The 16,073-nt window shown below is 47.0% G+C and overlaps 1 protein-coding gene across 1 annotated transcript in view; it reads right to left on the bottom strand.

The window, feature by feature from the left end:
• Positions 1–3,896, bottom strand: part of Slc9a1 (solute carrier family 9 member A1) — a 60,138-nt gene extending 56,242 nt beyond the window's left edge. The window contains exon 1 of the mRNA XM_070037533.1: positions 2,808–3,896. Coding sequence (XP_069893634.1) covers positions 2,808–3,120 — 313 coding nt within the window. The 5' untranslated portion in view covers positions 3,121–3,896. The remainder of the gene's footprint in view (positions 1–2,807) is intronic.
• Between the last annotated feature and the right edge of the window lie 12,177 nt (positions 3,897–16,073).

The following is a 16,073-nucleotide window of genomic DNA, read 5'->3' as shown; positions in this document are numbered from 1 at the left end:
CCTACTCATGCTCGGGTGTGGAGAGAATAGGCAAGACCCCAAAATAAACTTTCAGGCTCGATGGTGTCAGACAGTACAGAGAGAGCATGGCCTTCGTCCCCTAGTCCTGTGCCCCAAGGCAGCTCGTACCATCTCTCCTCCGTCCACAACTAGCTCAAGTGCATGAAGTCAGTTGAACATACCCAGCACCCTCAAGGAAGGACACCTGGTGGCAAGGCAGCCTAGGGCTGAAGGATTTGTGATCCTCCAGCCTCTGAGGAAAATGAAAAGAGAGAGAGACACACTTGCTTCAGGAGGCTAAAATAGTAACAGGGGCAGCTGGCCCTCACAGGGAACTCCCTGCGTGTACAAAGTCAGATTTGTAATGCATTAATTACGTCATCATCACGTCCATAGCCATGCAACTAGATATTATTATCCCACCCCCCCCCAACACTCCCCAACCTGCTGTTTTCCTGTTCTGCTGGGGATGGAATCCAGGGCTTTGTGCATTGCTAGGCAAATGCTCTACCACCAACCTACACCCCAGCCTTATTTCCCATTTTATGAATGACAAAACTGAGGCTCAGAGATCATCAATGGTAGAGTAGAAGCTGCATTCTACACTGTAAAGATAAAGGGGGAACGTAGGCCTCCACTTTTACCATGAACTTTTGGGCACCATTCCCTCCATTTTCTTCCCAGGTGCCAGAGCTTCTCTGCTGTCAAAAGGCAGAAAACTACATTTCTATGCCAGAGACATGGACTTTTGGAATTGCAAAGGAGCTCGTGCCCAGCCTCCTTGATTTACAATGGGAAAACTGAAGCCCCAAGGCAGAGTGACTTTGCCAGGGTTTCCAGAGTCAGTGGAATGGCAGAAATGTCAGATCTGGAAAGGGCCACAAAAATCAACTGCTAGCTAGGAAAGCAAGACTGGCCCAAGGTCACAGAGAGAGCAAAGATGAGAAACCAGTCTTCTTGACTTCTAGACGGATACGCTGGCTGTGACACCATCTCTGCTCTCTAGCTGCTCAAGGTCCTGGGCACAGCACGGTAGTGGTGACAAAGCAGGCCAGGCCCAGCCTGACCCCATTAGAAAAGAGACATCAGGCCTGCAGGGAGAAACTTCAAACTGTCCGGAGTAGGGTCTTTAATAGTCATGCTGTCTGTTATCCCCCTAGCAATCTCTGAGTTCCACAGAGTGTGTGCCACCCCCACCCCACTCTCCGGTATCCTAATTCAATGCCAGGTGTGGTAGGGAGGTGAGTTGCTTGGAGGGAAGGGACAATTTATAGACAGTACTTGTCCCACACAAGCAAATGATGTATCATGATCACTTCAGGGTCTTATAATAAATTCAAACACAAGATTTCCTGACACAATTGAGAGGATCAAATAGCAGTTAAGACTCTCTCATTTCACAAGTTAGGAAGACCTGCAGAAAAAGGCCCTGGCTGTTCAAGGTCATGCATTTATGTCAGAATCCGTACATAAAGCTCCCTTTGCCCAGGCCTTCTTTTTTTTTTTTTTTTTTCCAGGAAGCTGGCTGCTATCGGGGTATAGGTAATGATGGCCCAGCTCCATGGGCTCAGTGACCGGCTCAGCACCAAAGCCCTGCACCAGGAAGCCAGCTCCTGGATCTGTCAAAACAGAGGCACCAGTTTGTTCCTGCAGCATGTCCCAGAGCTCGCCTCACACCACCCTGGCACCTGTACTTGGCTCTTCATGTCCTTGGGAAAGCTGCAAGGCTTCCTGCTGAGTCTCAAACTCCCCAAACCCAAACCTCAGGTTTAGAGAGGAACAGCTTCCCTTCTACAGCTAGCTGGGGGTAAGCCAAAACAAGCAAAGGCAGCATGCAAACCCCTGCCCCGCCCTGGACACAACTTCCAGGGACTTCTGGGCTATGCAGCTCCCTAAGCCCCACCAATCATTCAAGAGAACAGGATGCCCAATGGAACAGTTGGGCAGGGAACCCAACTCTTGGAGCAGGCACAACTTTAAAAAATTTTTCTTCTCCCAAAAAGAACACTTCAAAGTCTCTTCAGACCAGGATGCCTCTAGGACTTCTCCCCACACCTCTCTTACTTGAATTAGTAGCCAATGTCAGTGGTCAGACCAGGTAACTACTTGAAACTCAGGTTCTAACTTTGTGTGAGCTGGGGGTGGAGGGTGTCGGACAAAGTCTTATCTTCCTTTACTTTCCTGCTAGCCCAAAGCACACCTGAAAACTGAAGAATAGTATTCTTGGTCCAAAAATTGATTGAGGAGCTTCTAGACAGCCTGAACAGGCCAAGTTGGCAGGTAACATTCTGAAAATGAAGGAAGGCGAGACCTCTCACACAGTCCACCAGCTCTTCAAAGTCTCTAGCACCCAGGTCCCTGCTCTACCCAAACTCCTCAGACAAGCCAAATAGACACACGCTCCATTCTGAAAGCATGCCCAAGAAGCAGGTAATAAACTGCAGAAAGTATCACTTGCTAGAAGACAACCTTCTGTCTCACACACAACGAAGTGCCTGGCTCCCCTCTGCATCTGTCCCAGCCAGAGGTGACCTGCCAGGCCTGAAAGCCTTGATGAAGGTACCTGGTATCTATCTTCAAGTCCTGTTCTCTCACCTTCTCTCCCACCTCCAAGTTTAGGAGGCCTCAGACCACAGAGCTGGAGTTTGAAGACCAAGATGGCAGGGTGGAGGATGCGTACATTACTGAAGTAGATGAGACCTTAAATCCAAGGCAGCCTCAATTGGTAAGAGACAGGTAAGAAGCTCACCTATCTTGGTGGTGGCAGAAGCATCAACAGTAGATAGCATCAAAGATACTGGACTTACCTATCTTCATGAGGCAGGCCAGCAGAATCCAGAGGGCGATCTCAAAGGGTGTCCGCACATGTGTGTAGTCAATGCCCAGAACTGGAAAGGCCTTTCGCGGCTTTATGCCATGGTCGGGGACAGAATGGTTAACAGGATGGCTCTCTGGGTGATGGGGTACCTCTGGTGGGGCGGTGGTGACATCTCCTATTGAGCGCTCAGGTGTCGCTGGGCTGAGCTGGAGGCCATGGCTCCTGAGAACAGGTAGCAGCTCCACCAAGGAGAACACCACCAGCAAGGTGAAGATCCGAGGTGGAGAAAGCCCCCTAGGCATGGTGCCTGGTCCCTTAGGCCAGGAGGCCTCAACCTTTAATGAAGTGAGAGTGAGACCTGGGACATAGGGGTCAGCAGGTGGGAAGAAGAGACTGGGGCAGTGTCTAGGAAAAGCTCATGGTTTAGAGAGGTATTTTCATGGAAGCGGTCTGAAAGCAGGTGAGGCTGGCAATCTGCAACTCCAAACCGAAGAAGAGGGACAAGGACCTAGGAAGGACCATAGAGGAAAACCAACAGGACCTGAAAGTCCAAACCTGGGCGAGAGGAACAGGGGAAGACTGCACCCCGGGAACAGAAGGGACAGACCAGGCTGGACCCTGCAGCAAGGGGAAAGAAGAAGGAAGGGCAGGACCTCTGGCTGGGGAAAGTGACTGAGGTGCTGGGACCCGGCTAAGAGAAGGGATAGGGAAACTGAGCTAAAGGAAGGAAATCGGAGGGGGTGAGACCCAGTCCAAGACAAGGAGACAGCGTTGGAAGCCCAGTCTGAGAGGACGGGGAGAAGCGGGAAAGAGGCCAGAAGCTTCCCCACCCAGAGGACAGCCGGGGTCCAGGCGCGCCGGGCTGGGATTCCGGGGAAATGGAGGGAGGCGGAAGGCAGAGGCAGGCGGCCCGGCGGGAAGGGGCCTCGGTGCGGGCTGGGGGCGGCTCACGGTGGGCCAGCAGCAACGCGCCCCTCCTTGCGACCCCCGCGCGGCGCGGCGCTGCTGCGCTCCGCCCCGGGCCAGCGGCAGCTCCTTCCCAGCCAGCTCCAGGTCCCGATCCAACCCCGGCCAGGCCCCGGCCCCCGCGGCAGCCGACTGATGTCCGCGCTGAGCCCGGCGCTGTCATTTATAGGCACCAGAGAGCAGCCGGCGCAGAGGGCTAGAGAGACCTGTCAGCGCCCGCGTTGAGCGGCGCTCCCTGTCGGCGAGGCGAGGAAGTGTCGAATAGGGAAGAGGAAGTGGAAAGGTATGGGGGGGAAAGGAGAAAAAGACATCAGAATTCCCAGAGAGTGTAACTCACATCCGTGAAACACTGTACTAGTTACAAAGCGCCCTACATCCACATCTGTAGTCACAGAAAAGATGCCCAATAATCCTGTGAAAGATTTCTATCTTCTGTATTTAATTACCATGCCACCTTGAGTAAGTTACTTAGCCTCTCTGTTTCTCAACTTTCTCATCTGGAATTTGGAGGTGGCAATGGTATCTACATGGAAGGGACAATGTGAATGAGATAACCTATGTAAAATGGGTAAAACAGAACATACCTTGGCATATTATTATTATTATGGGTTTTTTTTTCCAGATGAGCAAACAGGCAGAGAGAGTTCTTGGGCTAGTGTGTTAAGTAGTTGATTAGTTTGTGGGGGCTGCCATTAAAGAGTACCACAGGGGCTGGGAAGGTGGCTCAGTGGTAGAGTGCTTGCCTTGCATGCATGAGGCCCTGGGTTCCATTCCTCAGCACCACATAAGCAGAAAAAGCCAGAAGTGGCGCTCTGGCACAAGTGGTAGAGCACTAGCCCTGAGGGACAGCGCCCAGACCCAGAGTTCAGGCCCCACTCCCAACAACAACAAAAAGAATTCCACAAATTGAGTGGCTGAAGCAACATATATTCTCATAGTCCTGAAGGACAGAGATCCTTATCCATGGCTTGGTTAGAGTGGCTTCTCTTACCTTCTTGGTGCTTTGCTGGAAATGTTTGGCATTCCTGGATGGTGACATGGTAACTCTGATATTCATGTGGAATTCCCCTTAGGTCTCTGTCTCTACATCTAAATTCCCACTTTTACTAAGGAAGCCAGTCAGATTGGATTAGGGCTCCCCACAAATGACTTCATTTTTTTTTTTTTTGGTCAGTCATGGGGCTTGAACTCTGGGCCTGGGCGCTGTCCCTCAGCTCTTCAGCTCAAGGCTAGCACTCTCCGACTTGAACCACAGCACCACTTCAGCTTTATCTGCTTATGTGGTGCTGAGGAATTGAACTCGGGGCCTCATGCATGCAAGACAAGCACTCTACCACTAAGCCACCTTCCCAGCCCTACTTTAGTTTCTTCATGGGGATGGAACCCAGGCCCTTGTGCATGCTAAGCTATGACTCTGCTTGCCACTGAACCGTCCTCCCCCCACCCCCAGGCTGAGAAATGTGGAAATCACTGAAATGCTGTCCCGTTTTTCAGAAAAGTTAATTAAGGCCAAAAGGATTAGGCTCAACATCAGGGAGGATCTAGTTCTGTTTGACAGATAAATTCTGAGCCTTTTTTTTGTGCTTGTATGCCAGGACTGGGCTTGAACTCAGGGCCTAAACAGTATCCCTTAGCTTTTCCTCTAAAGGTTGCAGTGCTCTACCACTTGAGCCAGATCTCTACTTTCAGCTTTTTTTCTGGTCAATTGGAGAAAAGAGTCTCATGAACTTTTCTGTCCTAGCTAGCTTCAAACCGTGATCCTCAGATCTCAGCTTCCTAAGTAGCTAGAATTACAGGTGTGAGCCATCGGTGCCTGGATCTGGGCCTCTTGACAAGGATTTGCACTGGACTCTGACAGCAAAGAATAATACATGGGGCAGAAGAATGATAGTGATTGGGAGAGAGTTCAAAGTGGGCCCACTGGGAGCTGCCAACTGCTAGTAATGTTGTAGTTCTATACTGGGTGGTAGTTACAGGAGTTACATAGGAGCAGGCATGGTAGCCCACTGAGCATTCTTGGTTTGGACACTTTCTCTTGATATGCTATCCTTCCACCAAGAAAAAGCATAATAAAATAATAATAGCATGATGATGCTAATAACTGGGTGAAACATTAAACTGACTTCTCTGTACCTCATATTTTCCAGGCATCGGTTCAATCAGCTGTGAGGTAACAAAAGAACCAGAAAAGCCTTCAGGGCTTTTCATCTAAGAACAGATGATGGAGGGCACCCACTGTAACAGAAGTGAGCAAGGAGGAAGAATGTTTAGGTCAAAGGTCAGTATAAGGCAATACTACCTCACAACTATGAAGCCCTTGAGAGTTCTTACCATTCAACCACATTTGTCCATGGTTTAAGTCCTGCTGCATGGTGAAGGAGTCAATATATAGCAGTGATTTTCTCATTCCCATTTTACAGAAAAAAAATAATAGAGTCTCAGAGATATGAAGCCATCTGCCCAAGACCACATAGCTGATAGAAAGGAAATCCAGAATTTAAGTCAGATTTCTAACCTCTGGATCTAAAACTCATAAAACCACTACAGGTCCAGGGTAGAATCAAGAGACAAAGGAAGCTGGGCACCAGTACTTCATGCCTATAATCCTAGCTACTCAGGAGGCTGAGATCTGAAGATCATAGTTTGAAGCCAGCCTGGACAGAGAAATCCATGAGACTTTGTTGTTAGTATGTGTGTGTGTGTGTGTGTGTGTGTGCGCCAATCATAGGGCTTGAACTCAAGGCCTGAGCACTGTCCCTGAACTTCTTTTGTTCAAGGCTAGTATTCTACCACCACCTGAGTCACAGTGCCACTTCCAGCTTTTTTTGTTTATGTGGTGATGAGGAATTGAACCCAGGGCTTTAAGATGCATGCTAAGCAAGCACTCTACCACCAAACTACATTCCCAACCCCTCCATGAGACTTTTATCTCAAATTAATCTGCCAAAAAAAAACAAAACAAAACAGAAGTGAAGGAGTGGCTCAAGTGGTAGTAAAAAAGCAAGCAATATCTGGCCATCAGTGGCTCACACCTATAACCCTAGCTACTCAGGAGGGCTGAAATCTGAGGATCAAAATTCAAAGCAAGCCTAGGCAAGAAAATCCCTGAGACTCTTTTTTTTTTTTTTTTTTGTCGGTCATGGGGCTTGAACTCTGGGCCTGAGCGCTGTCCCTCAGCTCTTCAGCTCAAGGCGAGCACTCTACCACTTGAGCTACAGCGCCACTTCCGGTTTTCTGGTGGTTTATTGGAGATAGGAGTCTCACAGTCTCTCCTGCCCGGGCTGGCTTTGAACCGCGATCCTCAGATCTCAGCCTCCTGAGTAGCTAGGATTACAGGCGTGAGCCACCAGCGCCCGGCAATCCCTGAGACTCTTATCTTCAATTAACCACCAGACAACCAGTAGTGGGACTGTGTCTCAACGTGGTAGAGCCCTAGTTTGAGTGAAAAAGCTCAGAGACAGCGGCCCTGAGTTCAAACCCTAGTACTAGTACACACACACACACACACACACACACACACACACACACACACACACACACACACACACACACACGAAAGAAAAAAGAAGAAAAGGGGATTGAAACTCTGGTTCAGTGGGTAGAGTGCTAGCCAACAGAGCAAAGCATCTGGTACTGAGTTCTGATCTCAGATCAAAAGAAAAAAAAAAGGAAAGAGGGACAGAGAGGAAAGGGTAGGGCGGGTGGACAGGTGGTCTATGGGTTCTAGGGAAGGAACACTGAGACCTGTAGCCATTTCCAGCCCTCTATGCATCTCTCTCTCTCTCTCTCTCTCTCTCTCTCTCTCTCTCTCTCTCTCTCTCTCTCTCTCTCTCTCTCTCTCTCTCTCTCTCTCCTCTCATCCTTAGTGAGTCCTTAGATGACAGTCTGGAGGTAACAGATCCTAGGAGGAACAAAAAATGCTACTCACAGATCCTTGACCCGGAGAAGGTTATAAAAACACAACCACAGCAAGAAATAATCCTGAGATGACTTGTGGCTAAGGCACAGCCAGGAGGCAGCAGGAGCTGTTCAACCTGGATAATCATTGGTTGGATTCAAATACCGGCACCACCTCTTCTTATTTACAAGGCCTCAGGTCAATTTGTCTCTTCCACAGTTTCTCCCTCCATGATGGGTGGCGGCAATAGTGCGCACCTCCCTGTGCTGTGATGAAAACATCAGTCAAGGTACACTGCAAAGTCCTTGGAGAAGCACCCAGCAAGTGCTATGTGTATTTACCATTGCTTTTACTTCCCTCTACTGAGGGCCTCCAATGCAGATGGCCGATGTGAGAATCACATCAATTACACATGCAATCATAGAGACTGTAGATGGGCTAGAAAAGAAAAAAAGACCCTTGTCCATCACCATCAAATCACACCCCCTGTAGCTATCTCTGAGCTTGTTTTGCTCAAGGCTAGCACTCTACCACTTGAGCCACAGCACCACTTCTGTCTTTTTGGTGGTTTAAGAGTCTCATAAGGGGCTGGGAAGGTGGCTCAGTGGTAGAGCGCTTGCCTTGCATGCATGAAGCCCTGGGTTCGATCCCTCAGCACCACATAAGCAAAAAGAAAAAACCTGGAAGTAGTGCTGTGGCTCAAGTGGTAGAGCGCTAGCCTTGAGCTGAAGAGCTGAGGAACAGTGCCCAGGCCCAGCGTTCAGGCCCCACTACAGACAAAGATAGATAGATAGATAGATAGATAGATAGATAGATAGATAGATCTACAATGGTTAACATGGAGTTTCCACTTTTCTCCTTTGTAAACTTATTGTTTCCCTTCCTATACTTTTTGCATTGATAATGAATATCTAATCATTTCAGTTGTCATTCTCCTGATTGTAATAGGAGATAAGAGTCTCACAAATTTGCCTGCTTGGGTTGACTTCAAACTGTAATCCTCAGCTAGGATTGTATGCATGAGCTACTGGCACCTGGCTGAACACCTTACTATGATTTTGACTAGCCCTTTATAAGAACTGCCTACTCAGTCTTTTGCCTAGATGCTAACTTGTATGCTGTAGTTCATCAATTGCAATTATCTTCTCCAAGGGAATCATTTTATATTTTAATTTTGTTTGTAATGTCTTGTGGCTTATCTGTTTATTTTTATTATACTGAGGATTGAGCCCAGAAAATGCTAGGCAATTTTTTGGGGGAGAGCTCAGAGTGGGACTTGAACTCGGGCTTGGGTGCCATAGCTCCTTTTCTGGTTTTGAGGTGGTTAATTGGACAGAAGTGTCTCCAAACTTGCATGCCTGGGCTGAGTTGGAACTGTAATCCTCAGATTTCAGCCTCCTGACTTGCTAGGATTACAGGCATGAGCCACCGGCACCCACCTAAATTTTTAAATTGAAAAGGAAACTTGCTTTAGAAACTTGCAAATGCTGGAAAAGCCTTGTACCACTGAGCTACACTCTCAGCCCATGTATCAGTTTTAAATTTTAATTTTAATCCTATTTGTGTACTTTGTGTGTGTGCTGATGCTTAGACTTGAACTTGCGACCTTGTATTCTCTTAACGTTTTTGCCTAAGGCTGGAACTCTTACCATTTGAGCCACATCTCCACTTCAGCTTTTTGCTGGTTAATTGAAGATAAAAAGTCTCATGGACTTTCCAGAATGGCTTTGAACTGAGATCTTCAGATCTTAGCCTCCAGTAGCAGATGTGAGTCCATGGTACCTCTTCTGTTTTATTTTTGTACTTTGGGATTTTTTTTTTTCTTATCTTTTTGTTTGGTTTTTGTGTTGTGTTGGTTTCTGGCAATACTGGCTTTTAATTCAGAGCTTTGTGTTTGCTAAGACAGCTTTCTGCTACTTGAGCCATGTCCCAGCCTTTCTTTACGGTCTGGAATGGCCCTTTGAATAACCCAGCCATGATTCAGCCAAACCCTAATGGCCATAGGTTCTAGCGACGTTTATTCATTTTTGTCCCCTTACTTGCAATGCTGAACTTCCTCCCTTCCTTTTGCTTCCTCCTGCTTATCTTTAACCTCCTCTGAGATCAAGTCTCCAGGTAGAATTAGTTGTTCTTTTCATGGTATTCACTCAAGGTATCCAAACTTTTACTAAAGTGCATAATGTTCTCTGTTATGTTTCTCTTGTTTCATTGTCGTATCTACCGCAGATTGTTATCACTTGGGAAGAAGGGCCTCAGCTAATTTATTTTAAACAGATCACTGAGCTCCATCCAACCAGTGTTTATTGAAGGAATGAATGGGTGAATGAACGATGAGACTATATACTCTGGATCAGTAGTCTTCAGACTTTTTGCTGTCATGCTCCAGTTATATTTTTGTCTGTGTGTGCACATGCACGCACACATGCCAGTACTGGAGCTTGAACTCAGGGTCTCAAGTTCTCACTTAGCTTTTACTCTCACCACTGGTGCTCTACTACTGGAGCCACACCTCCAGTTCCCAGCTTTTTACTGGTTACTTGGAGAGAAGGGTCTTTTCGGTAGCTACTCAGCCTAGCTTTCTGCTTTTTGTTTTGGTTGGTCGTGGGGCTTGACCTCTGGGCGTGGGCACTGTCCTTCAGCTAGTCAGCTCAAGGCTAGCACTCTACCACTTGAGCCACAGTGCCACTTCCAGCTTTTTTCTGCTTAGGTGGTGCTAAGAAATCAAACCCAGGGCCTCATGCATGTAAGGCAAGCACTCTACCACTGAGCCACCTTCCCAGCCCCAAATGAAATCTTTTGGTTTATTTTTTATTTTTTTTTGTCGGTCATGGGGCTCAAACTCTGGCCTGGGCATTGTCCCTAAGCTCTTCAGCTCTAGGCAAGTGCTCTACCACTTGAGCCACAGCACCACTTCCGGTTTTCTGAGTGGTTTTGCCAGTCCTGGGGCTTGAACTCGGTGCCTAGGCATTGTCCCTAAGCTACTTTTGCTCAAGGCTAGCATTCTACCACTTGGCACTCGTGTTTGCTAAGCAAGTGACACTGTGGTGCCACTTCCCACTTTTTCTGTTTATGTGGTACTGAAGAATCAAACCCAGTGCTTCATGTATGCTAGGCAGGTACTCTACCACTAAGCCACATTCCCAGCCCTAGTTTTCCACCTTTGATCCTTACTTCTGAGCCTCCTGAGTAGCTAGGATGATAGGATTATTAACAGCTGCCAGTGACACACCCCTGTAATCCTAGCTACTCAGGAGGCTGAGATATAAGGATGGCAGTTCCAAGCTAGCTTGGGCAGTAAAGGCCGTGAGACTCTTCTCTCCAATAAACCACTCAGAAAACTGGAAGTGGTGCTGTGGCTGACCTGTAGCTACCAATACCCTGTGCCTGAAGAATTTTTTTAAAAACTATATACCTCACCATTCATGTGTTGGTTTTAGGAAGAAACATATGGCTCACTCAGATTGAGACAATTCAGGGAAATTATTTATAGAAAGGGACCAATTTGGGGCTGGGAAGGTGGCTCAGTGGTAGAGTGCTTGCCTTGCATGCCTGAGGCCCTGGGTTCGATTCCTCAGCACCACATAAGCAAAAAGAAAGAAGCCGGAAGTGGCACTGTGGCTCCAGTGGTAGAGCGCTAGCCTTGAGCTGAAGAGTTGAGGGACAGCGCCCAGGCCCAGAGTTCAGGCCCCACGACCAGACCCCCCCCCCAAAAAAAATCAAACCAATCAAACCAGAAAGGGACCAATTTGGTCAAGGTATAAGGAAATCATAGTAAGCTGGGACTGGCAGTAGTCAGGCTGCTACTATCACCGTCCTAAAGGGCAAGTCTTCTGCCCTATGTGAGTCATCAGCTTCCTGTCCACTGACAAGGCTAGCATGAGTAGGCTTCACAGCATGACAATCTGAGGGACTAATCCTGACCTCACTGTCTCCGTGCCCACCCCCATCCCCCAACTCTCCTGCCAGGATTCCCCATTGGCTTAACCCAAACCAAAAGAGCCATGATGTCTGCCATCCAAGTCAAACAAATAGGGGAGAAGTCAGGTGAAGGAGGGCAGAGATCTGGGTGTGGGGGTGGGGTAGATTCATGCAGAATATCGGGCACATTTTTAACTTGATATCTGGGTTCAATCTTGGAAAGAAGAAAGAGAGAGAAAGAGAGAGGGAGAGAGAAAAGAAACAGAAAGGGAGGAAGGAGAATGTGAGAAAGAGAAAGGGAAAGAAAAAGAGAAGAAAAGAAAGAGAAAGGAGCTGGATACCCGTGGCTCACCCCTATAATCCTAGCTACTCAGGAGGCTGAGATCTGAGGATCATGGTTCAAAGCCTGCCGGGGCAGGAACATCCATGAGACTCTTTTTTTTTTTTGGGGGGGGGGGGCGGTCGTGGGGCCTGAACTCTGGGCCTGGACGCTGTCCCTCAGCTCTTCAGCTCAAGGCTAGCGCTCTACCACTTGAGCCACAACACCACTTCCAGCTTTTTTCTTTTTTCTTATGTGGTGCTGAGGAATCGAACCCAGGGCCTCAGGAATGCAAGGCAAGTACTCTACCACCGAGCCACCTTTCCAGCCCATCCATGAGACTCTTATCTCCAATTAACCACCAGAAAACCACTTGAGCACTGTGGCTCAAGTGGTAGAGGGCTCGTCTTGAGCTGAAGAGCACAGGGACAGTGCCCAAGCACAGAGTTCAAGCCCCATGACCGACAAAAACAACAACAACAAAAAAAAAACCCATTGGAACAAACTCTTCGTTCAATAATGTGGCAAAAAGCCAAATCAAGCCGGGCGCTGGTGGCTCACGCCTGTAATCCTAGCTACTCAGGAGGCTGAGATCTGAGGATTGCGGTTCAAAGCCAGCCCGGGCAGGAAAGACCGTGAGACTCCTATCTCCAATAAACCACCAGAAAACCAGAAGTGGCGCTGTAGCTCAAGTGGTAGAGCGCTCGCCTTGAGCTGAAGAGCTGAGGGACAGCGCCCAGGCCCAGAGTTCAAGCCCCACAACCGACAAAAAAAAAAAAAAAAAAGCCAAATCATTACGTGTGTGTGTGTGTGTGTGTGTGTGTGTGTGTGTGTGTCTGTGTCTGTGTCTGTGTGTCTGTGTGTCTGTCTGTCTGCACACGTGTGCGCGCGTGCACCCCCATTCTGGGTCTTGAACTCTGGGCCTAGCCACTGTCTCTGAGCTTTTGTGTTCAAGGCTAGAGCTCTACCACTTGAACTACAACACCACTTCTGTTTTTTTCTGAGTAATTTAGTGGAGATAAGAGTGTCACAGACTTTCCTTCCTGGGCTGGCTTGGAACCACAATCCTCAGATCTCAGTCTCCTGAGTAGCTAGGATTACAGGTGTGAGCCACCAGCGCCCAGTTTGGAAATCAGTTCTCTCCTGTATACTTGGCTGACTCTTGACTTCTCCTTTGGCCCAAATACCTTCTTTATGTAGCATATCCCCCAAGGTTGTGGGCCTCTTTTGTGTCCAGAATAAACCTGTTTGTCTTTAAAAACAGAGAGACAAAGAGAGAGAGAAACAGGTTTCTCTGCAAATCTCATACCAATGGCAAAGTGCTTCTTCCAGAAGCCTACAGGCAGTCTGAAAAAATCCCTCCTAAGGGTGTGGGGAAGAGTCCAACCTTCTCCCTGCTCTCCAGTCCTTATTGGCTGTAGATTCTCTGTCCTTTTATCACTGTTCCTGCAGGACAATGTTGTTCAGCAAGTTGAACTTTTTTTTCTTCTTCTTCTTTTGGTGTCCCAGTAGTGGGGTTTGAACTCAGGGCCTACACATTCTCCCTTAGCTTTTTCACTCAATCCCAGTACTCTACCACTTGAACCATACCTCCACCTCTGACTTTTTGTTAGTTCATTGGATTAAAAAAAAAAACCTCATGGACTTTTCTACCCAGGCTGCATAATCCTAAAATCACAGCTTCCTGAGTAGCTAGATTACAGATATGAGTCACTGGCCCTAGACAAGCTGGATTTCTTTTTTTTTGTTTTTTGTTTTGTTTTGGGTCCAGTCCTAGGGCCTGAACTCTGGGCCGGGGCGCTGTCCTTCAGCATTTCAGCTCAAGGCTAGTGCTCTACCACTTGAGCCACAGCACCACTTCTGGTGCTGAGGAATCGAACCCAGGGCCTCAGGAATGCAAGGCAAGTACTCTACCACCGAGCCACCTTTCCAGCCCAAGTTTAGAGACTCTTATCTCCAGTTAACCAACAAAATGCTGGAATAGAGGCTCAAAGACCTGAGTCAAGCCCCAGTATTGGTACACACAGAGAGAATAATTGCCAGGCTAGTTTCTTTTTTAAATTTTCCTGCATATTCTGACATGTTTACCACAAGCATATTTTAATATATAATCAGGAGAGGACTAAGTATTAGTTGCTATGGGGGCCCCCAATTCTGACTTTGCAGGTCAGGAGAAGGTTTCATGAGGAAGTTACAAAGGAATGAACATAATTAATGCTAAAAACAGATTTAGTTGTGTTCAGTTTATAATTATTCTTTAAACTGCACTTATACTCTTGTCGGTGTGTATTTCACAATGTAAAAACACAGGGTTAGCCAGACATGGTGGTACACGTCTGTAATCCCATTTCACTCAGAAAGTTGAGACCAAGAAGAACATCAAGTTCAAGGCCATCCTAGCTACATGGTAAATTTAAGGGCAGCTTGGATGATATAGCAAGACTATCTCAAACAAGAGACCAAACAAGGAGCTGGGAATTGGCCTAGTGGTAGAGTACTTACCTAGCATGAATGAAACACTGGGTTTGATTCCTCAGTACCACATTAACAGAAAAGGCCAGAATTGGTGCTGTGGCTCATGTGGTACAGCACTCATTATGAACAACAACAAAAAAAATCTCAGGGACAAGGCCCTGATTTCAAGCCAAAAGGAAAATAAGTAAACTAAAAGCACAGGTTTAACCAGACATGATGGAGCAAGCCTGTAATCTCAGCACTCTGGAGGCTGAGGCAGGAGAATCCAGAACTCAAGGCCAACATGGGGTATGTAGTAAAATATTGTCTCAGTACTGGGGTTTGAACTCAGGGCCTGGGCTTTTTCCTTAGCTTTTTCCCTCAGGCTGGTGCTGTACCACTTGAGCAATATCTCCATTTCCAGATTTTTGCTGGTTAATTGGAGATAAGAGTCTCAATGGAGTTTTTGTCTCCAGCTGGCTTTGATCTTCAGTCCTCAGATCTTAGCCTTGTGAGTAGCTAGGATTACAGGTATAAGCTACTGCCATGCCCAGCAATTCAATATCATTTTAGGCTAAGCCAGGTGCATTCCAGGCAGAATGAAATCACTTTTGTACTAAACCATAAATATGATCCTCTTTGGTGAGAGCAAAGTGGACTTAACTGCCACCCAGGACCACCTTCTGCCATTAAGTCTCCAACACATTGCACTCTATAATTATACACTAGGACTGAGTCATTCCCAAATACTATCTTTGACACTTAATACTGCAAATCTAGATTTATTCTAAAGCAAAAATTTATTTTACATATGTGTGTTCTTTATAATGTAGGTACATAATATGTCTGAAGCCCTAAGTGGAAAACAGGAAAAAAAGAAAAAAAAGCTTGTCAAAGGACAAACAAAATTTAGGTTAAAAGTCTTAATTGGCTTACTTTCTATTATAGAATCAAGTGATACTTCATTTCATAACGTAGTGTTCCGATGGGCTGAGCAGAAGATGTCAGTTTTATAAATAAAAGCAGAGGGAAACAGAAGGAAAAAGAAGAAAAAGAAGATTGTCATTTTAAAATTATTTTCTTAATTCTAGCTACTTAGGAGGCTGGGAGCTGAGGATCACAGTTCAAAGCCAGCCCAGGCAGGAAAGAAGTCTGACAGATTTCTGTCAGACTCTTATCTCAATTTATCACCAAAAAGCCAGAAGTGGAGTTGTGGCTCAAGTGATAAGAGTGCTAGCACTCAGGGACAGCACCTAGGCCCTGAGTTCAAGCCCTAAAACTAGCACAAAAATGAATAAATAAAAATAAAGGGGGAAAACAGCAAGAGAAAAATAACTGATTTAGTTACCATCAGATTGTTTAGATAGCTAGGCACCAGCAGCTCACACCTGTAATCCTAACTACTCAAGAGGCTGAGATCTCAGGATCCATGTTTTTTTTTTTTTTTTTGCAGGGGTCTGGTCTTGGGGCCTGAACTCTGGGCCTGGGCGCTGTCCTTCAGCTCTTCAGCTCAAGGCTAGCGCTCTACCACTTGAGCCACAGCGCCACTTCTGGCTTTTTTCTTTTTGCTTATGTGGTGCTGAGGAATCGAACCTAGAGCCTCATGCATGCAAGGCAAGCGCTCTACCACTGAGCCACCTTCCCAGCCCCAGTTTTAGAAACTCTTATCTCCAATTAGCCACCAAAAGGTTGATAGGAGA

This window comes from Dipodomys merriami, unplaced genomic scaffold (genome assembly GCF_024711535.1).
Source record: "Dipodomys merriami isolate MVZ:Mamm:240054 unplaced genomic scaffold, mDipMer1.0.p SCAF_28, whole genome shotgun sequence".
NCBI classification, from domain to species: domain Eukaryota; kingdom Metazoa; phylum Chordata; class Mammalia; order Rodentia; family Heteromyidae; genus Dipodomys; species Dipodomys merriami.
The sequence above is the reverse complement of the archived record's forward strand: the minus strand, read 5'-3'. Positions and strand labels throughout refer to the sequence as shown.